A 23,833-nucleotide genomic window follows, 5' to 3' on the forward strand; every position below is an offset into this window, starting at 1 on the left:
AGTCAGGAATACTAATCATAAAAGTTTATGGAAATTTATTTACATGTTTTCTTTCCTCACTACCATGCAAACAATTGGATATCAGACAATGAAATGCTTAGGAACTAGCAAGCAAACACTTTAATAGTATCCTAACTGAAGCAGTAAGATAAAAGTCGCTGAAAAGTCTTTCAAAACCAAATGACGCGGCAGCCCCAGTGGCCTAGCGGTTTAGCACCGCCTTTGGCCTGGGGTGTGATCCTGGAGACCCGGGATCGAGTCCCACATCGGGCTCCCTGCATGGAGCCTGCTTTCCCCTCTGCCAGTGTCTCTGCCTCTCTTTCTCTGTCTGTCATGAATAAATAAATAAAATCTTAAAAAAAAAAAAAAAAAAAGCCAAATGACTCCTGGGTTATTTGCACCATTATTTTATCATGGAAAGCAGAGAATTGGTCACACACCCACACAAACACTGAAACTTAAATCTAAAATACAGACATTACTATATTTCCTTTTAAGAGAAACAAATACCAACTGCTTTAAGATTTTAAAATTTATAAAGATTTATTTCAGGGGCACCTGGCTGGCTCAGTCGGTAGAGAATGCAATTCTTGATCTCGAGGTCATGAGTTCAAGCTCCAGGTTGGATCAAGAGCTTACTTAAAAAACAAACAAATAAAAGAAACAAAACAAAACAAAAAAAAATTCAAGAAGAGAGATTTCCCACTCCCAGGAATGAGCTTTAAGGTTTGCCAAAAGTTGTACTGGACTGATTAAACGTCTGAAACCATTTTAAAACTACTTCCAAAAAAAAAAAAAACTACTTCCATCTTAAAGCATCTGAGTAGGTTATGGTGATAACATTCAAAATTTCAAACTTTAAACTGCACTCTATCACTGTTAGACTCAGAACTACATTGTTTTCCTGCAATTGTGGTTTATTGTAATCTTAATCCATTTTCTCAAAGAACATTCAACACATTTATACTATTCCAGTAATTACCATGCTACCCAGAAAAACAAATAAACACTTTATTAAGAATTAAATGAGGGTATGGAATGTGATACAAGTAAGACACCCAAGATGGATATAATAGTACTATTCACACACAAAGTTAAATCTCACTTCAAAAAAAAAAAAAAATCACAAGACAAAAAAAAAAGCAATTCCATCATTATAAAGTAAGATATTTCATGCAAAAACTCCAAAAAATTACCAACGACCCCCCCCAAACCCCCCAAATTGCCAACAAACAAAAAGCTATCTGAAAATGTTGCCATGCTAACATATTAACCACAATGTAATCATTCATAGGAAAACAACACAGTAATTAAGCAATGGATTAGATGAAACAACACAGGCTGCAGTATCATAGTAAACTCAGGGATCTCAATGACTTTACGTGATAAGCAATTCCAGATTCACTTATAGGGGGAGTGGTATGGGCTCAATGTTGAGAGATAAGGTATGTAAATGTAAACTCCATTAACTCATCTCATTATCTTCTAATTATAAAATCTGGAAGCTTCCAGAATCTGAAAAATTATATAAAATTTGGCATACTTCATTTGCATTCCAAGAAATTACTTTAGGATCAAAACTGCAATTATTAGAAAGCTGTATAAAAGCACTTCAATATCAGAAATTAACCTGTGAAACATGATTTTCTAGCACTTTATGTACAAGTTACTGAAAAGAGCCAGATAATTTAGAGATGGAATAAAAATGTAAAACAAAAGTGAACTGGTACAGAGAGGGAAGGGGAACATTCTCACAGAGACTCAAGTCAATAAAAATCTTGCCTTGCCTCCTGAGGCAGTTAAAGTCAACAAACAGGCTGCCAAGCTATAATTCATGTCTCTGTGCCCAGAAGCTTTAGCCTATTTCATGGAAAAGATAGTTTTCCATTAAAAAACAGGAATGGTATTTTATGGGACAGCATTCCCCTCGACAGCTGCCCAACAAGCCTGTCACTATGTAGTGCACACATTAAGCATATTTCCAAGTGACTTGTGAATGTCACGATGAGGCTACCCAGGACCAGGAAGCACCATGTCACAGCACCTGCCCATTCAAATGACCTGGAGAGAACTGGGACGCCTACATTTATTTCATGGTTCTGGGTTCAGCTTACCTATGGTATATAGATTGGCTGTAACAGTGACACCAAGGAAAAAGAACAAGAAAAAAATACTTAGGACAAAAAAATGGCCCACTCCCATTCACTCCCCCCACTCCCTCTAGATTTAGGGTAATTAGAACAGATTGGAAAATTATTCAGTATTACCCTTTTACCTCTGAAATGTAACTTCCTATTTACACTCCATGAAAAGAACACCATAATTGCTCAGTGGCAGGATTTAGCCTCTAAAACACCGAAGCACTTGCTCTAATTTTCACAAAACGAAATGAGAAAATTTTCCGATGTGAAACCTAGAGTTTGAGGACAGTAAAGAAGTGTCTTTAATAATCAGGATGTTCATAGAGGTCTTTGGAATGTGTCTTATACATACAAAGTTATCACAAATTGAATCCCCAGAGTATTCATGAAATAAGTTCTTCAGTGGGAAAGATTTCTAATGAGATAAATGCTTTTCCATCAGTAAATTAAATCTGATAAATCAGTTTTTCCCAACTGACAAAGTCTTTGCTAATAGCTCAACGAGCCTCTGGAATCAAATGTAAAGATCACTCAACCATGATGATGCAAGATGAAGTACAGATGTGCAGTACATATGAAAAAATGTGTAAACTGCTACAGTTCTAAAACAGTAGATTTATATTACAAAGCAATGTAAATAAATATTGGGCTAGTACAAAAGCTCTTATTTACAGTTTTACAAATGAAATTGTATTCAGTGTAAATGCTGTGTTTTAAAGAACACAGTACTGTATTAGTAAAATGAGTTCGGTTGAGGGGATTACAGTTTCTGTTAGAATCAATGCATAACACATAAAAGATTCAAGTTAACTTTGTTTATAATTTAGTACAGACAAACCCAGTTTAACCTGGAATGGCATCTGTTAAAGTGCTGAAAAACAGGAAATATTTAGAAAACAAACACTGTACACTATTAAAGCTTTATCAAGTCAGAATGTTAAACTTCTTTCACATTTTTTATCCTTTTGTCACAGGCTTGTGGACAAGATGATATTTCTCAGCAAAGGAGTAAAACTTAAGAGGCCACCAACTGCTTAGATGATTTTAGGTTCAGTGGACTTAGCTTCCTAAAACAACTATTTATCCATCAACCATACCTTCAGGCCTCATAATCTGGTAAGTAATTAAATATTCAGGATAAGCCTGGAAGAGAAAGATTAATTTAAATATTGGTAAACAAATTTTTGGAAGGTGATTTTACCACAAAGATTCCTAATCTTTACAGAAGAGGTTCTAAATTGGCGTGTGGATCAGAATCAACTAAGGGCATTTTCTCAAAATAGCCTTACCTTGTACTCCAATCCCTTTGGCTCTAAATCAGCAGGTCTAGGATGGTTACTAAACATGTGTTTGTTTTGAATAACTGAGGTGATCCTGCTACATATCATCAGTTCAGAACACTGCTCTAGAGATGCTTTTGACTGGCTCTGTGTCACTAAGAGCAAGAGGGAATTTCTGTATGCTTCTCTGTTACAGGCTATTAAATAAAGGATTCTGATTAATTATATTTTACAGAAGGTAAAAAGCAGAAAAAAGGTCAACTATAATTGGCAAAATCTGATTAAAGGCTGTAAGATATAATATTCTATCAGTGATATTTTCCCAGTTTTGATAATTTTAAGAGAATGTCCTTGTTTTTGGGAAATACACACTGAAGCATTTAAGGCTACACAAGCCTACAACTTCCTCCCAAGCAGTTAAGGAAAAAAAAAATCCGTATTCACACACACAAGAGAGAGTGAGAAGATGTGAACATGAGGAAAATTTGCATAAAGAGTATAAGGGAATTCGCTATTATTTTTGTACTTTTCTGTAAATCTAAAATTATTTCCAAATATAAGTAAAAAAAAAAAAAACCCCACAACTTAGTTATTAAGGCAGTATGTAAAAAAAAAAAAAAAAAAAAAGGCAGTATGTGTTGTCAATTTAAGAGATGAGTAAGAAGGGGTTAAAATAGGGCTCTACATAATTTCTGAAGATGAACAAATAAAAACTAAATTACCTGTTCTCCTCTGTAAATAACATATTCAGCTAATGCTAGACCATTTACGCTGGGTCGACCAGTGACTGAGTGATGTCCTGGCGGAGAATGTGCCATTTTCATTGCACTGAACTGCAGGAAAGACTTTCCTAAGGTTACCCGGCAAAAGAGCAGCTGCCTATAACGTGAAAAGGAAAAGATCTCCCTAATGACAAGGCAGTACATGGCAGTTTTATTTCTGTACACTGTGTAAGTTTTTAAAAATCTATTTATACATAAACACAATTATTTTTGTCATTTCATCCTTAAAAGAACTTTGTAAGAATGTCTTGTACTACTCTAATGAATTTGCCACTTTAATTCTTATTTTAACTATATAAACTGAAAATTAACTACCTTATAGAGATGGATGCTCTGCTATCTTGTTTGTACCCAGCAAAAGCACAAACCACAGCCCAAGTGGGAAGAAGGAATTTTAAGGGGCTCCCATAAAGTAGCTTGCAAAGCTGGACATTTATTCAACTAAATGGATAAATCTAGTTGATTCCACCTTCAAAATATATTTGAAATTCATTCTCTTAATTCTATTGCTACCTTTGGTTCAAATCACCAAAATTTTCACTTGGATGGGAACAATGGCCTCCAAACTTCTCTTCCTATTTCTCCTCTAATTCCTAGCTAAATTGTTTTCCATCCAAGCAACAGTTATTTAGAAAAAAACAACCCAACACATAAAACATTAATCAAATCACGTCACTTTTCTGCTTAAAACCTTGTAAAGGCTTGTATGTGGAAGAAAACCCACATAAAACCCAAATTCCTTACAATGGTTCCAAATTCTCTAATCTTACCTTGTGTTCATCGTGCATCAGGAACATTAATTTTCTTTCTTCACACAGGCCAACTTTCTTAACCCCATAGCCCTCATAAACACTGTTTCCTTTACCATAGAGAATGGTATTCATTGTCATTCTTCAACTGGTTAACACTCATTTCTTTAGGTTTCAGCTGACATGTTGGTTCTATTTGAAGAACTTCCCTTCCCAGAAGTTTAAGTAGAATACTCTCCCAATCTCCTTTGGCCTATGGCTGTCCTTCCTTATTTCCAATGAAACTTTTTTTTTTTTTAAATTACTTCATGGTTTCTCTTTTTTGCTTTTTAGAGGAGAAAAGGAGATTTTGGTGAACCAGTTGATTCTGTTCTCCAAAGAAGAAAGGTCATCTAAACTTTTTTATTCTTATTTTTTTTAACTTTTTTTATTCTTAATATGCCTGCTGGAAACCTTAGCATTTCTAATAGATTTCTATTATAGTCACAATCAGTGCTGTGATAATCCAAATACAAAGGTCTTAAGTTAATAAGCTTATTTCCAGAAAATCAACCATTCTGTTCTAAAGACAGTTTATAAGAGGTACTAAAATACTGCTTATTATAATCACAACTATTTTAACTAAGAGTTAAAGAGGTCAAGTGCTCGGAACTTTTACCTACAGATACTAAAGCAGCAGAGTTCAATTTATAGAATCTCAAGAAATTATAAGCTTTTAACCTGTCCAATTAATTTATGATCTAAAACAGAAGTAGACGGGAGTTCATGTTCAAAAAGGCTGACTTTAGGCACCTGCACAAGTCTAAGTTAAAGGGGAAAACAACAAGAGTAATATACAAACAGACCTTGTTTTTCTCCAGGGCTACAGTTCTTTACCTTGGTAACCTTTCAAAATCAGCTGGGAAGACTTAAAAAATCCTAATATCCAGATCAATTATAAGAGAATCTCTGAGGGTGGGACATAGGGCAGCAGTTTTCAAAGCTCCCCAGGTAATTCCAATGTGTCACTAAGGCTGAGACTACGGCTCTAGGGCTTTCTTCCAGATCAGTGATCAGAAATATCAGTATCACCTGAGAACTTGGTAGAAATTCAAGTTCTGGGGCTTCATCTCAGACCTACTAAATCAGCAATCGAGTAGGTAGGGCTTAGGAATCTGTTTTAGCAAGCCCTCTTAGTGATTCTCATCTTTGCTAATGTTTGATGAAGACTGCTCTAGATTTTTATTAGCAGTGCCCTAACTATAGAATAAATCTCAATATTAATTTTACTCAATTTTTTAAATGGCAAAAGATAATTTATATTTACCTATGAGGAGTTTATTAATTAGGGGCAAATTACCTGAATGATTTTAACAACGGGGTTATTAGATCAGGGTAACTAAAAGTGGGGAAAAACATGCTTTTTAAAAGGGATTGATGTGTTTCATTAAACTTTTCAAGTGGTAATATCACAAATTGAGGATTAGGATCATATCACAATGGAAGAGAGACTCCTGGGACGCCTGGGTGGCTCAGGGGTTGAACGTCTGCCTTCAGCTCAGGGCGTGATCCTGGAGACCAGGGATCGAGTCCCACATCAGGCTCCCTGCATGGAGCCTGCGTCTCCCTCTGCCTATGTCTCTCATGAATAAATAAATAAAATCTTAGAAAAAAAAAAAAGAGAGAGAGACTCCTGCATGCATTGCTACGAAATAATTAGGCTTGTCAAGTAATGCTGTTGTACATTCATATATATATTATATATAAACACTTTATATATAATATATATATAAACACTTTTTTTTTTTTTTTGAATAATGGGGGTAGGTAGAGGGCGAGGGAGACAGAGAATCTTAAGCAGGCTCCACAGCATGGAGCCTGACCCGGGGCTTGATCTCACAACCCTGAAATCATGACTTAAGCCAAAATCAAGAGTCAGATGCTTAACCAACTGAGCCACGTAGGTGCCCCTTGAATACGACATTTTTAAAGAGTCCACAGTCCTATAATATTTAAGGCCCATGATAAAATCTCTCATGCCTAATGATATTTTTTACTACATACATATTCTTTAAAGCAGCAGGTGTTCTAATGCTTAAATGTTATATAGGTCAAGTGCTCAGAACTGTGCTTGGCCCATAGAGATTATTTAATAAATACTAGCTATTATTACAACTGGTGAAAGGCCAAAAGCAAGCTGAAACATGCCTAGCTTGGATCCCTAAAATTGTCCAAGATGATGCCTTTCTCTTCAAATATAAAACCAGTTCCTATAAAATAAAATTCTTATCAAAATAAGTAAGAACAAGTAATCTCTTACCTGTGGCAAACATAACAAGATCTGTCTTTGTGAACTGGACACCCAGTACCTCCTCCAATTCCATAGACATACTGATTGCTTTTGGAAGAGTTTTCAGCAAAATAAATCCCAGCTCCAAACATGCCACCTATGTAGGCATGTCTTTCATCGAAGCCTTTGTGGATAATTGCATTCACAAAGGGAGATCCTAAAATACATGTAGATGGGTAACAATTTAAAAAAAATTTTTTTTTAAAGATTTTACTTATGTATATGAGAGAGAGAGAGAGAGAGAGAGAGAGAGGCAGAGACACAGGCAGAGGGAGAAGCAAGCTCCAAGCTGGGAGCCCGATGTGGGACTCAATCCCGGGACTACAGGATCATGCCCTGGGCCAAAGGCAGGTGCCAAACCACTGAGCCACCCAAGGAGCCCCTAAAATTATTTTAGAAGAAAAATAAATGAAATCCTTTTTGAAGTGCAATTCTTAAACATACACACACGACCACCACAATAAAGAATATAAAAAAAAACAAGGATAACAAGTTAACTGTCAGCTAGCTTAAGCTTTTAGAATAACTACTTTAGAAGCACTATTTCTAATAAGGTGGTGGATCAGATGCCAAAAAGGAAGACACATACAAATCCAACTAGAAAAAAAGATCATTTGAAATATCAATGCCAAAGTTACCAAATTCTAGACCCCAAATCCATACAAATCCAGAACCAAGAGTCTCATAATACACCTCATATAGCAAGGCTGAATGCAATTAAGTCTTAAAATGACACTCATGTCTGTGTACATTTTCTAGATATTAAAAGTGGCCAAAGTGGTCTTTTCATGTTCATACTTTCTCTCTCTCTTTTTAAGATTTATTTATTTGAGGGGGGTGGGGAAAGCAGGAATGTCAGTGTGGGAGCAGGTGTGTGTGGTGGTAGTGGGGGCATGAGATGGGCAGGGGGAGAGGGAGTCTTTTTTTTGGGGGGGGGGGGGAGAGTGAGTCTTAAGCAGACTCTGCACAGAGCCCTACACGGGGCTTGATTTCACCACCCTGAGGTCACAAACTGAGCCAAAACCAAGAGTGGAATACTTAACTCACTGTGCCACCAAGGTACCCTTGTTCATTCTCTTTTTTATACCTCTCTTCTCCCTTCCTTCCACTTCTCTGCTTTTCATCGCATCACACCAGATTCTATCTGAAAAAGTGCATTCTTCCATTCTCTGCACACTGACTACTTTCTCCCCTCTTCCTTGCATGTGTGACAAGGAGAGCTTAGCCAATGGGTAGGAGGTAGCCAAGGGAACCAGGCCAGAGAGTAGGGTGATGGCTCTGGGAAAAGCCAGTATCATAGTTAACTGAGCCATCAAGCCCAGTGTCCCTATTCATAAAGGGACAGGAAAATGCACTGAATTCCACTTTACAGAAATACTGAATAGAATAATTTCTTTGAATTAATTTGGAAAAAACAAAATAACTTCTACTATAAAATAGAAAAATTCACTATAGCCATCAAGTCAGTACATAAATAATATACTCTGGGCCAAGGGATTATCAAAATGATTTTTTTTTAAATTTTTATTTATTTATGATAGTCACAGAGAGAGAGAGAGAGAGAGGCAGAGACACAGGCAGAGGGAGAAGCAGGCTCCATGCACCGGGAGCCTGATGTGGGATTCGATCCCGGGTCTCCAGGATCACGCCCTGGGCCAAAGGCAGGCGCCAAACCGCTGCGCCACCCAGGGATCCCTCAAAATGATTTTTTAAGTTTCAGAATGAGAAATACCATTTAGATATTATGCACCAATTCAGTCTGCTATAAGCCATTCTTTCAGGGGATTGTGAAATTTAAATGCTGTGTTTTTAGCCTTTTTTTTTTTTTAATATTTTATTTATTTATTCACGAGAGACACAGAGACGCAGAGGGAGAAGCAGGTTCCCTGCAGGGAGCCTGATGTGGGACTCAATCCTAGGACTTTGGGATCATGACCTGAGCCAAAGGCAGACGCTCAACCACTGAGCCACCCAGGTACCCCTAAATGCTGTGTTTTATAGAAGTGTACAGGTCTCTAAAGTTTTCTGCAATCAAGGCCAACTGGAAAAACAGATGGAAGCGACTATGTGCTTGAAGACTTGATGAACACTCTATTAATATCTATATTCATCTTTGCTATAAATTTCAAAGATGAGGGGTGCCTGGGTGGCTCAATCAGTTACACATCCAACTCTTGATCTTAACTCAGATCTTGGGTCTTGGGGTTGTGGGTTGAGGGTCCACAGTGAGCTTCCGATGGGCATGGAGACTACTTAGAAAAAAAAAAGGCAGACAGACCAATCAACATATATTAGTTTGCAATATATATATATATAAAAAATCAGAAAATTTCAAGAATAAATAATGGTGCTCTCAATTCTACAGAAGTTCTCAGAAAGTTCCCTAGGTCAATGACAATGGCTCTTTTTTTAAAAAAAGAATTTATTTTTAAATTTTTTAAAAGTAATCTCCACCCCTAAAATGGGGCTTGAACTCATAAAACCAAGATGTACAATGGCACGCTCAATCACCTGAGTCAGCCAGGCACTTCTGACAATGGCTCTTTTAACAGAATGACGTTAAATGTAGTTTTGACACTCAGAATTAAAGGCAGAATAGGATGTGTATGGTCTTCTGAGGTGATTTTCAGACCTCATTTCATCTTACTTTATTTATTAATTTTTTTTTTGGAGAGAGAATCTTTTTTTTTTTAGAAAGAGAGAATCTTAAGCAGACTCCACACTCAGTGCAGGCAGAGCCCAACGCAGAGCTTGATCTCCTAAGATCCTGACCTGAGCCAAAAATCAAGAGTCAGATGCTTAACTGACTGAGCCACCCAGGCACCCCTCAGACCTTAATTTCAATTCAATCAATTAGTTAAAAGTAAAGCACACCATTTTTCAGAGTGATCATATGCAAAATCTATATAAAGAAAAAAGGAAAATATTAAGTCAACATTCCCATTTCTGTACTTTGCCCTTATTGTAATCCCATTTATAAACAATCCATTACATTTGTAAAATATACAAATTCAAAAGAGGTTGGAAATACAAATATAAATGTAACATTTATAGAAATATTTATTTTTTTAAAAAATGGCATGAGAAATATACAGACTCATTATTTCATATGTGACAAAAAAATTATGTAGAAGAGGATGGTGGTAGGGTAGGGTAAGAATCTTTTTTTTTTTTTTTTAAAGTAGGCTCCATACCTAATGTATGATTTGAACTCAGAACCCTGAGACGAAGAGTGGCATGCTCTACCTACTGAGCTAGCATGTGTCCTGGGGAAAAGGAATCTTACCATGAAATAGCATTCTTTCATTTGCATGGTTGTGGTTTTCTTCAGAAACTTCTTTTCTCCTGTGTGTATATCTTTCCCATAATTTCTTGTTACAAACTTTCTGAATCTATAAAGAGATCAGAATAATCAAAATCTTTATGTCATAATTACTTACCTATTTGTTCATCTTAGCCAAAATGGGCCACATAGCCTGTAGAGAGGCAAAACTTTTTTCTGAAATGTAAACTATGTTTTATTTTAGTCAACTAAAAATACTTGGTCTCAAATATAAAGTTAGAAATATAGCTACATGTGGAAGTCAAAAATGTCCATGAGAAAAAAAGCTACTTATTGCCTTAAGTGAAGGTCAAGAGTACCATTAATTGACTAAAATACTCCCATTCTAATTTAGAATTATTACTAAAACATCTCCAAATCAGTATGTTAAGTTCTGTATGTAAGTATTTAGAAGAGAACAATATCATTCACCTCACACTGCTTTATCTGGCACACCAAAAAACACCATTCTAACACATACACAAAGAGACACACTACTACTCCCTCTACCCTTCCCTAAGCCTCCAATTCCTAAAGTTTTTGTCTTGAGAAGAGTTAAAGATGGATGTTGGTATCATTTGGAGTATTCCTAGGATCAAAATTCACAATCCTAGAGCTGTTTCTTGGCTGTGTTTAAAGGTGTTACAGCCCCCTGCTGGTCCCAGAGCACATCGGAGGGAGTGGTTTTAGTCTTGCCTGAAAAAAACTGAAAATACTGCCACAGATGTAATCAAGGAACTCAACTGACAGAGATCTCATTTATGTTAAAAAAAAAAAAAAAGTTTTATCATTGAAAAATTAAATATTGCATTAAAATCTTTACAGAGAAAAGTGCTTTTTTTTTTTTTTTTTTAAGATTTTATTTATTTATTCATGAGAGACAGAGAGGCAGAGACACAGGCAGAGGGAGAAGCAGGCTCCATGCAGAGAACCCGACGTGGGACTCGATCTTGGGTCTCCAGGATCATGCCCTGGGTTGACGGCAGCGCTAAACCGCTGAGCCACCAGGGCTGCTCAAAAAGTGCTTTTCTTAATTTTAAACTATTTTGAAAATCAAAAACATTCTCTCCTGCCCTCACCCTTAACAAACCTCTATACACTTTGTTACTGCTTGCAGATAATGTAGACTTGATTGAAATTTGCCTCTAATTTTAAGTGTTCATGAATGGAAATCTCAAGATGTAATTCTTGTCATACTATGATACAAATAAAAAGGAGCTTCCAAAAGTAGATTCCTTTATCTGAATAATGTGTGCTTTTATTTTAAATCATCTAATAGTATGAACATAACCATCTCGACGAATAGTTTTAGTATTCAGTAAGTCTAAAATATGATCTAATATTAAACATAAGTTCTTCTGAAATAGTAATATAAAACACATGAAAGATTTGATACTGTTGATTTTTTAAGTGGATTTCCTTGTTTTTCTTTTTAAAGATTTTATTTATTTGAGAAAGAATGAGAGAGAGATAGCACAAGCAAGGGAGAGGAAGAAGCAGGCTCCCTGCAATAGTAAGAGGGGCTCCATCCCGGGACCCCAGGATATGATCTGAGACCAAGGCAGAAGCTTAACCAACTGAGCCACAGAGGCACCCTGATACTGTTCACTTTTGAGTTTAAAATTCAAGTATTATAAAGATACTTGCCATACTTTTTTTTTTTTAACGATTTTATTTATTTACTCATGAGATACAGAGAGAGAGAGAGAGAGAGAGAGAGAGAGAGAGGCAGAGACACAAGCAGAGGGAGAAGCAGGCTCCATGCAGGGAGCCCGATGTGGGACTCGATCCTGGGTCTCCAGGATCACGCCCTGGGCCGAAGGCGGCGCTAAACCGCTGAGCCATCTGGGCTGCCCCACTTGCCACAGTTTAATTCTAACCATCTTATCTTAGAATTATTAAGAATGTAGTTAACAAAAATATTTATGCATCTCAAGTAGAGTGTGCATTCTGCTTGCTGTAGTTCTCAAGAAAAACACAGCAAAGTTGGAAAAGACCCAGAAAAGAATACCTGGGTTCAAGAAAAAGAACAGGACTCTCTCTCTTTTTTTTTAAAAGGTTTTATTTATTCATGAATGACACACAGAGAGAGAAGCAGACACAGGCAGAGTGAGAAGCAGGCTCCACGCAGGGAGCCCGATGCAGGACCTGATCCCGGGACTCCAGGATCACGCCCTGGGCCGAAGGCAGGTGCTAAACGGCTGAGCCACCCAGGGATCCCTAGGACTCTCATTTGAATGACTTAAAAAATATTTTTTTAAAGACTGTTTTTGGCAAAGATGAAGATATAGAGGGAGTACTGCTAAAATTAAAAAAAAAACATGATATGGATGGGGACTCACAGAAACCTGGAGTTAGGAGCAAGACAAAAAAAAAAAAAAAAGAAAAAAGAAAAAAGAAAGCATGGTGTAAATATAAAGATGGAGGCCTTTCTTGAGCCACAAAAAAATTCAACTTTGTTATAACAGCGTACCTTAGTATATGTGCTGTCGAAGCGAGCACTTTAACAGAGTACCTTAATAGTAGTTTATATATTTAAAGGCCTAAACCTACAGGATTTATCATTTATCATTATTCAAAGATAAAGCATAACCTCTAAACTTGAATATGTTCAGCAAGGGCTGAATTATTCATTATGAAAACAGCACCTCCCCTCAAAAGCAAAAACAAAAACAAAAACCAAACAAAAAACAAAAAACAAAAAAACAGTACAAGGATTTTTGAGAATCTTTTTTTTTAATTTTTAAAAAGATTTTTATTTATTCATTTGAGAGAGACAGAGAGAGCACAAGCAGGGGGAGAGGCAGAGGAGAGAGAGGAGAAGCAGACTCCCCACTGAGCTGGGAGCCTGATGTGGGGCTTGATTCCCGGGCTTGGAGATTATGACCTGAGCTGAAGGCAGATGCTTAACCATCTGAGCCACTCAGGCATCCTGATTTTGAGAATCTTAACCTTCCAAGGATACAATTGTCCCCCAAATATCCCCTGATGCTCTGTCAAAGACTTAATAGGTTAGACAGATCATTGTATTCTTATGAAAGTTAAATATTGTTTCAGGCTTGAAAAAACTATGGTCTCAGAAAACTTTATTTTCACTATCTTATTACCTTGAGAATATTGTATCTGTTGAAGATTCCACCTGCATGACCTCCATCTCTGTGCTCTCGGACTGTACTTTGCATCTGATGGAAAAATATGTCAAATATATGTGTATTAACTTTTGTTTTTTTCTGATATGGGGAACATGCTTTTTGACTCTTATGATTGTATTTTTGAGAATACAAAATGAGATTTTAATATTTTTGTTGTTTAAGGAATAGGAGTTCTGTAAGTTCACAAGTACTATTTTCTAGAGATAGCTATTAGCTAATTAGCTAGCAATCTGAAAATAATATTTATAGGTGAAAATTATTTTTTTTTTAGGTGAAAATTATTTAATGCAAACTAAAGGAAGAAAGAAACAGATGCACAGCTGAGTTAAACATACAAAGTTAATCACCTAAAAGCTAAAAAATACCCAATCATTTATTTGTTCCCATTCATGCTGCCCTAATAAAGCACAATTTATATTTCATTAAGAGCTGGAGTTTCTTAAATTTTAGAACTCAGTCCTACTCAACTTTTTATCTCTGTGTTCCTCACACATATAGGTTATGTGTTCTTCAAAGTGTAAGGCACTATTCAAAGATTTCAGTGGATTCAAGAGTTTTGTGGAAAGCAAGCTGGAAGAAAACTTTCCTGGATAAGTAGAATCCACATATTCTGGGTCTTGTGTGAGGTACTGGGCTTTGTAATTGCTTTCATGAAGGGAGGGAAATATTGGCACTCCCCTCCCCCCCCCCACCTGCCCCATGACAGTAAACTCTTTCTTCTCCAACAGAATTCTGGGTTAGTATTAACTGTAGTACTGAACCAAGTTACTGGAATTAAAGTTTATTGAGGAAGTGTACCTTCAATGCTGATTTTGAAGGTTTTCTAGGTGGTAAAGAGTTAGGGACAATTAAAAAACCCTATTACATTTTTAAGATCTGGAAAGGTCTAGGAAGTTTAGCTACTAAACCCAACATTCATTTAAGGTATATGAACATACCTCTTCCTCCACAGACTGAAACTCTTTATCATCAGGAGATAGATCTATGAGAATTGTTCCACTTCCAGAGGTGTTCAGAGTTAAGTATGGGTTAAGACCTAGCAAATGAAATTTGAAGGTAAAAAAACATGCCAAAAAACCTCTCCAATTAACACCAACCAAAAACAGCCACTTGATTTATCTGATGCTTACTACTGATTTTTAAAAACTTTTGATTTTGGACTAATTTGGATTTTCAGGAAGGCTGAGATCATACAGAGAGTTCCTGTGTACCTTTCAGTCAACCTCCTAACATCACCATTAAGAACATTAATGCTCCTCCAATGTTACCATTTTATATAGAGCCACAGTACATATATCGCACTTATTAAATTACAGACTATTTTGGATTTCACTAGTTTTTCCCACTAATGTCCTTTTTCTGTTTTAGGATCCAAACCAGAACACCACACTGCATTTAGACTACTAATTTTAACCTGACAAGTTCTAATATTTCAGAAGATGTTTTTATTCTTTATCTCTTATCCTTAAGGAGTTTGTCACACATTTCTTCTTCACATTTCCTTCACTAATGATACAGCCCTCTCAGCATCTAGTCTCTTTAATTTTTGTACATATGAGGAAGGATTATGACAGAAACTTGTGTAGCCTCAGGTAATTTTTTTTTTTAAGATTTTATTTATTCACTCATGAGAGACACAAAGAGAGAGGCAGAGACACAGGCAGAGGGAGGAGCAGGCTCCATGCAGGGAGCCCGACGCGGGACTCGATCCGGGGTCTCCAGGATCATGCCCGGGCTGAAGGCGGCGCTAAACCGCTGAGCCACCAGGGCTGCCCGCCTCAGGTATTTTGAATCATCCCAGAATGAGTATTCCATAAAAGTTACTAACTAATGAATGCTTATTCTAACCCATTATAGTCTTTAATTCAGCAATGAATATTGTGTTTTCTGAATATCAATGGTCAAGATAACTATATTTTGTACCTTTACTCTCACAAAAGCTTTTGAAATGGAATCTTTGACAGAATTTTCTAATTTCTTTGGTATACCTGTAACCTCTCCTTCAGTCTTTACAAGATTTCTGAGTCTCTGCTATTTTTCCAGGTAGGGATGAAATCCATTATTGTTGGGTCAGTGCATGGCAGCTTGCCTCTGGAATGTAAAAGCACTAACCTAGTTCTGAGTTTTGGTCTGAATAACACGACTGCTATCAACATGCTTAACTGATACAAACTTATAGGTATGACTCGATTACAGTACTTACAGAAGTATGGAGACTTAAAAAGGGGAATATTTCAGAGACTAAAGACTTAATAGAGTAAAGACTATAACACATGCTTGACTAAAGCATCTGTGTACCATCCCAAGATGTTTTATCTGTGCTCAAAGATGGAGGACAAGTAATCTACTGACTTGATGCACTGAATGATAGCTAGGGCTAAGCCAGCAAAATGAGACTGTTAGAAGACTTCCACTAGATCCACTTTACAAATTAGGTATAACACAGGTATAGAATCCTGGCTTCAAATGAAGACAAGAAAGGTTAATTTTATGTAGGCAAGTGACCCTGATGTGCTATAGCAGTCATTCTGTCTCGTAACAATTCTCCTCCATGAAGGAATGAATGGTCCTTTACAATTGCAGCTGGATAAGCAAAATGACTCCTGACCAGAGGTGGCATGGAGTTACGTATCTCTGCCATTTGGTGGTAAGGTATCTGTTTCTGCCAATGTTTCCTGAGCCTTTCAATACAGTTTTAATAACTGTATCCCAGACACTGTATGTTTAATGAACAAACATTGCCTGATTTCCTTTTTTTAAAAAATATTTTATTTATTCATGAGAGACACAGAGAGGGAGAGAGAGGCAGAGTCACAGGCAGAGGGAGAAGCAGGTTCCACGCAGGGAGCCCAACACAGGACTCGTTCCTGGGTTTCCAGGATCACGCCCTGGGCTGAAGGCAGCACTAAACCGCTGAGCCACCCAGGCTGCCCAACCTGATTTCCTTTTTAACCTGCCTCTTTCTAAATGGTCCTTGTTATTCCAGTAGTCCATTGAAATTTCTATCCTAGGGATGCCTGGGTGGCTCAGGGGTTGAGCGTCTGCCTTTGGCTTAGGGCGTGATCCTGGAGTCCCAGGATCAAGTCCCGCATCGGGCTCCCTGCATGGACCCTGCTTCTCCCTCTGCCTGTGTCTGCCTCTCTCTATCTCTCTGTGTCTCTCATAAATAAATAAAATCTTAAGGGTAAAAAAAAAAAAAAGACATTTCTATCCTACCAGATCTATTATTCTAGTAGAGTCATGATCCACAACTGAAGGTTCTAGTTTTTCTTCATTTTTGATGCTTTTTATATTGTATACTAACATTCCATGGAGCCAATGGGGTTTCTTTCGTTTTTACCTTATACATTTTGTTATCTATAAGACATATTCCAGACTACCTCACATTTTAAACATTTTGTCCTAGACTCTACCAGGCAAGTAAAGTGTATCTACCTTTAATTGATCCTGGTCCATTCCAGAATTCCCATTTAAAGTATTCCTTAGCTCCAATCACCTAATTTCTAGAGATATTTTTTCTTTTTTGAGATGGACCCCATCCTGCCTTCATACATCTGTCTCTGAAAATGTCTTCATTTTTGCTAGTTTAGGTTTTTCTTAAACTCCAGATATATAGCCAGGACTTCAATGACAGGACATATTTGATTCCAGGCAGGGAAAATCATGTCCTCAGTTTAACAATGTGGTTTTGATACTTAGAATAATTCACCTTTTCATACCCAGGACTTGGTACCTAGGAAATGTTAACATCTGTTGAACAAATGCAATTTGCATTTTTAAAAAGTACTAACATTCAGAAGAAATATATATTATTCAATGCTATTTTGCAAAATTTCCTCAGTTACAACACTGTTTCCCAATACTTTCATTATAAGTATTTAGAGTTGAGCCATTTACAACAAAAGAGAAGTTAACAACATTATTTTATGGGCAGGCCTGAATGCCTAGGCATTGCCTATTATATTACCATAAGATAGGAGATATTCAAGTGTCTGATCTTTTAGAATCATAAAATTTTAGAGCTAGAATAACTTCAAAAATAACTGAATAGAAGTAAGAGAAATAACATCAGAGCAAAAGCAATCACCAAACTTCTGAATGGCCCAGAAATTTTATTCAGGTACACAATTACCAGCAGAAGCTCAGGAAACTTAACAGTAGCAGTGTTTCAACTTGATACCAAGTTTCTTGAGTCCGAATTAGCATTTTTCCCATTAAATGGACTTGCTCTTATAGATTTTTAAATTATCATTTAGCAAGTTGCCTTTATGCCAACTGTTAAACTGATGATACAACTTATTTAAAATGAAGTACCTTGTTGTCCAGATATAAGTCTCTCAACTCCTTTAATTAGTTTGTGTCTATGTCCATAAGCGTTGATTCCAATCTCCTTCAGCTCCTTGTGCCCCATCTCCACTAATACATCCAAAGTGATCTTACAAAAAAGGATGAAACTGTTTAGAAGGCTTACATTTGGTAGACATTCATATACTGGTGTTTTTATAATGTATTAGAATCACACATTTACTTCAGATTTTTTTGAACAGCTTAGAAATGAAAGCAAACCAGTTGTTAAACTGAACCCAAAAAGTTGCAGCTAATTAAATTTTAGGTATGAATTACAAAAAATAATTACTTTCATTTAGCATAAGAACCTGAGCTGAGTTAAACCGTAAAACAAAAATCCATTTACAAATTAACCACATTCAGATACTCTATTTTGTGTTATCCACCATCACTCTACCGTAATCAATCCATTTATACAATGCTTCACTGGTTTCTCCAGACTCCAGACTATGCTAACTGGTACTTCTGCCTCAGGATTCAAACTATTCCTTTACCCTCAAATACGTTATTCCCATTTTGTGAAAAATGAAGACACTCAAAAATCCTGTTTTATTTATACATCTTCCATGAAGCTTTCCCTGAATAGTCCAGCTCAAGGTTACCTTTTTTTCTTTGAATTTCTAAAATCTATACCCAATACCTAGTTCTTTATATATTGTTAGAGCTCCACAAGTAGACCAAAAAGTTCTTTAGGGATGTAAGTCTACAGTAACTATATTTTCTTAGTCCCCCCAAAATCAGTAAATGTATTCTGACAGCATACTTTAAACTGGGACTGTTCTAGAAAAGCCTAGATATATGCTTGGCATATCTTCCCATAGCAGCTAGTGAAGTGTCAGACTTAGAGCAGGTAGTGATTGACATGACTGACCCGAACAAACAGAGCTTTACGAGCTAAATAAAAATAAGCTAAGCTTTCCATTTCAGAAAGTTATTTTACTATTACTACACGAGAGTCTATTGTTCTACGTATTTTTAAATTTCTTCTTTGATTTCCTGTTGACCCATTCATTATTTGATAGCAAGCTATTTAACCTCCATGTATTTATGGTTTTTCCAAACTTTTTCCTGTGGTTGACTTCAAGTTTCATAGCATTGTGGTCAGAAAATATGCATGGTATAATCTCAATCTTTTTGTATTTGCAGAAGCCTGATCAGTGATTTACGGTATCATCTATTTTAGAGAATGTCTCGTGTGCACTTGAAAAGAATGTGTATTTTCACGTTTCCATGTATTTTTTTATTGCATGAGAATCGATTTTTATGTGCTAACAGAACAGAAATTCCAAGATCAAGCCAAACTAAGAGAGTGACTGATTTTTTAGTCTTTAAAAAAAAAAAAAAAAAAAAATCTCCTCTCTCTGCAAGCAGGTTGAATAGTTCAAGGCATTAATTTTTCCTTGAGGTCTTATAGAAAATCAAACCAAGTAAAATCAATTCATCTACTCACCTGTTCTCTCTCAAATATATCCATCAGGTGCTCAAGCCCAAGATTCCTTACAAACTGAGTTATGCTAAAATCTACTGCTGGAACTGGAAAAAAGAAATCCAGAACAGAATAACGTATATCAACATTATAACAACAAAGTTTTGTGGAATTACTATACTCATGAAGAATGTAAAGATGAATCAAAATACTGTCACTTGGGATATAATACTGAACATACCAACAAAAATTGCAAAAAGAGAAAGCTACAAAATTAACATCATTAGAATAAACAGCCAATGGGGGCACTCTCAGGTTAAAAAAAATCTTAGCATTAAAAAAATATTATTTTTAACTGTGTGTTTATAATAAGTTTCCATACTGAAACTAAGATGTCAACTTTATTTTCACCAAAAAAAAAAAAAAAAAAAGTTCCTTATCTTTGAGAATGTAAGTGACTTCACGAAAAAGTTTATGTAAACAAGTTCCACAATGCCACTTAAGGTGAGATAAATTTGGACAGGTATGAGGTAGAGAGAACAGTTTTATAGAGACTGTAAGTATGTGTATCTTTTTCTTTCCTTAAAAAAAACCCTATCTTCATAATTGGATATTCTGACATGGAGTAAAAGTATTTCATAACTGTAAAAATACACCAGAAGAGATAAATAAAGCATAACTACTCAATCACAAGACTTTTAAACCCTTCAAAAAGCATATTTACGTCTAAAGAGTAGGTTAGCAGCGTAAGACTCATCAAGCCTCAACTTGGAAGGAGAAAGTTTCATTAGGGACTAATAACATAAAGAAAACAACAAAAGACTAAAACTTAAAGGCTAAAAAAAAAAAAAAAAAAAAAAAAAAAAAAAAATTAAAACTTAAAGGCTATGCTAATTAAACTGGTACTAACAGTTGTATTTAAGGTTAAAAAATGACTTGTTATAATTCTAAATGACAAATCTGTGGCTATATTACAAGACAGAAAGTTATTTTTGCAGAATGTCTCACCCTCCTTTTTCTCCAAACTAGAGGCACCCTCTGTTCCACTTGAACTAACTACTGAAGACAGTTCAGAAAAACTCCCAGATAAGTTGTCAAGACTGCTGGCTGCAGAAAGACTTGATGGGCTGGATGGACCTGAAGACAGAGCATCGCCGGTAGCTCCTGGGCTTCTCACGCCATTGAGCACTTGAGGTTTATAACATGAAGGCAGAGCAGAAGGGGGCATGGCTGCTGTCAAGAGAGCGCTAACATCATCTGCCTGGTGTGGGTCAGAGAGAAATTAAATCTGTGATAAGCCAAGTTTTAAAATTCTCCTATACCCAACAGAACGCATTTAAAAATATGACAAAAACTCAGCAGATTTGCACTAGAGTTGCATATTATATAAAAATGATTATTTTCAAAAGTAAAACAAGTGATATCCAGTCAAACTGTTACCAAATCTAAAATAATTCAGAAAATCTGTTCAAAGACACAGAAAATTAAAAAAAAAAAACCCTGTTAAATGTAGCAAAGCATAAAAAAACCTAACTTTGATACTATGATATTCTGAAAAACACTGAAATGAGCTATAGTAATATCAATTTTAAAAGGTAAGAAAATTTTAACACTAATGCAATTATTCTGGAAGAAGTAATTCAATCTACATGGAACTTTAGTAAACAATGACTTGTTTATATTTCTTGGAAAATATTCAGTGATATATTTGCTCCTTAAAATTGAATGGGGGGAGTGAGATCATCATTTTAATAAAATCAGCTAGCATGGAAAAAAAAAATCCCCAAATTTACTAGTATATTAATTTGTTTAATTAGTGATATATACTATTTTTTTCACAATGCTCAATTAAGACCCTAACTAATTAATAGCAAGAAGTAAATCAGTACTTGTTTTCATGACTAGTCATGGATACAGTCTCTTCTAATCCTTACCTTTTTCCTACCAGAGTCTGAGGACTTCCACAGCACTCACAGTTTGTAGGTAACATTTTAAAATAATAGCACGATCTGTTGGGTGCTTTTTATGTATTTGCTATCATACCTGGGACTTCAAGTACATTACCTCATTTAAATTTCATATTAACTAGACATATACATACACACATGTATGTATCTTAAAGATTTCATTTTTAAGTAATCTCTACACCCAGTGTGGAGCCCTAACTCACAAGCCCAAGATCAAGAGTAGCATGCTTTTCTGACAGTCAGCCAGGTGCCCCTTAACCAGACATATTTTGCCCCCATTTGTAGATGACTAGGCAAGGTGAAAGAGTGTGCAACTCTAAGTGGCAGAGCTGGAATTCTAAGGCAGGTCTGTTTGACCCTAAAGTCCACACCTGTTCTCTAGAGCCCTTTGTTTCATGTCAATTATGTCTGGTGGATGAACAAATGGGTGGAATGAATTAGAAAAGTATACTTCCAAAGTATTTTGGAACTAGAAAGACTTTTCCCTGAAGAAATACTGCAAATACTGTTGGGTTGTCAGCCTGCTGAGAAAAATCTATTTAACCCCCAATGCAGCTGAACTAAATCAGCTTCTCAGTGTAATCTGTAACAGTGGAATCTCTCTCAGGAGAAAGCAATATGTAGAAGACACTTCCCTTCCCATCTGAACAAGAATTTCTTCTCCCTTTTCCTCCAATGCCCTGGTCAATTTCACAGTCGTAAAGGCAAGAGAGACACCTATGTCACAGTGGCCAAGGCAGAGGCTACAATGGCGATGCCTACATGAGTTCCCTTGGGAGAAGGAAAAAACCAAAACCAAACAAACTTCATAGAAAACTGGAGGAACAAGCTTGTTTCACAAATACTTTCGGTGAGATAAGTGAGGAACAGGAACTTTGGGAAGAGGCAGTCTGGGAGGGAAGGGAATCCCTACTATAAGCTGGTTTTATGGCTGCACTTTGAGAGCAATGTCCCTGACTGGGAAGGTTCATCATATGTCCTCTATGACTCTGCATAGTACACACCATAATAGCTTTCACTGAGGGCCTGCGCCTGTTTTGTTTCCCAACTAATAACATAAGCAGCAATACCATACACTTCTTTTTCCTATTTCTAAAAGCACCCCGGATACAATAACTGATTGATAATCTTATTATTTACATATTATATTTTAACGCCAAAGATGTCCTACATTTAGACTGGGCTAAAATAGATTTTGCCACATTTACCATGAAGACATTTTATATCTACCAAGTGAACTTTAAAAAGTCAGAAAGCAATGAGATTTTTCAAAGAGTCCATCACTTACTGAAACTAAATCTAAAGGCGTTTGTCCTTCCTGATTTTTAAGAGTAGGGTCAGCTCCATGGGCCAGCAATAAAGCACAAAGCTGTGTTCGTCCCTTTTGGGCTGCTTCATGCAAAGGTGTAAAAGCCCACTTGTCCGTGGCATTGACACATGCATTATACTTTATTAGTAAAGCTGCTACATCTACATGCTGTAAAAGAAAATATTCCTGTTACAGTCTGAAATATTACCACATTTTAGTTCCCAAGAAGAAACTTACTATATACCTATTTTTCCATATTTTCAAACCTGTTCTGGAAATGAAAAACTGTGTTGCTCCCAAACATAATTTATGGGTAGCTGATTAAAAATTACAGATGTTTTAGTAACTTGAGAATTTAAGAATTCTATACCGGATGGGAACCAAATAAATGAATACAACTTAAATAACTTCTCATTTATTCAAGTTTTATAACTGCTAAACATCGATTTATAAATCAGCAACCTTTCTCAGTTATTCCAATTATACGACTGAAGCTGGCCAATATTGATTATAACATTTTAGGGTCATTATAAACTCAGGAACAACGCATCTGAAACTCTACAGACTCCTAGGAGTCCTAGTGGGTATCCTTCCTGGCATCAACAAATAAACAAAACTATCTTACTGAAGATAAGAGATGGTAAAGAAGGTAATACAACGAATGACAAATGTGCTGCATGTCACACAGCTAGCTTACAACAAAATCAGAATTGAGACGTGGACATTACTTAATCTCTTTAGTCCTCATATTTACTCCTCTAAAAAATGAAAAAGTCAAGCTAAATCCCCCCCCCCCCCTTTTAAGATTTTATTTATTCATTCATGAGAGACACAGAGAAAGAGAGGCAGAGACACAGGCAGAGGGACAAGCAGGCTCCATACAGGGAGCCCGACGTGGGACTCGATTCCAGGTCTCCAGGATCACGCCCTGGGCTGAAGGCAGTGCTAAACCGCTGAGCCACCTGGGCTGCCCGCTAAATGCCCTTTGAATTGCAATACTGATTTCCACTTTGAAAATTTCAGAGATTT

The 23,833-nt window shown here is 36.4% G+C and overlaps 1 protein-coding gene across 3 annotated transcripts in view; it reads right to left on the reverse strand.

The window, feature by feature from the left end:
* Positions 1–997: 997 nt before the first annotated feature.
* The window catches only part of TNKS2 (tankyrase 2), a 68,067-nt gene continuing 45,231 nt past the window's right edge, over positions 998–23,833 (reverse strand). Inside the window, exons 18-27 of one of the 3 annotated variants that reach the window (XM_077878415.1) lie at positions 22,784–22,972; positions 20,537–20,789; positions 19,553–19,635; positions 18,070–18,190; positions 14,694–14,791; positions 13,711–13,785; positions 10,568–10,673; positions 7,252–7,438; positions 4,144–4,300; positions 998–3,284 (exon numbers count right to left, since the gene is read on the reverse strand). In XM_077878415.1, coding sequence (XP_077734541.1) covers positions 3,222–3,284; positions 4,144–4,300; positions 7,252–7,438; positions 10,568–10,673; positions 13,711–13,785; positions 14,694–14,791; positions 18,070–18,190; positions 19,553–19,635; positions 20,537–20,789; positions 22,784–22,972 — 1,332 coding nt within the window. In that variant the 3' untranslated portion in view covers positions 998–3,221. Of the gene's footprint in view, positions 3,285–4,143; positions 5,278–7,251; positions 7,439–10,567; positions 10,674–13,710; positions 13,786–14,693; positions 14,792–18,069; positions 18,191–19,552; positions 19,636–20,536; positions 20,790–22,783; positions 22,973–23,833 lie in introns of those variants that run through there. The other 2 variants (XM_077878416.1, XM_077878417.1) reach the window with 2 other exon arrangements.

The sequence above is a fragment of the Canis aureus genome, chromosome 29 (assembly GCF_053574225.1).
Source record: "Canis aureus isolate CA01 chromosome 29, VMU_Caureus_v.1.0, whole genome shotgun sequence".
Taxonomy (NCBI): Eukaryota; Metazoa; Chordata; class Mammalia; order Carnivora; family Canidae; genus Canis; species Canis aureus.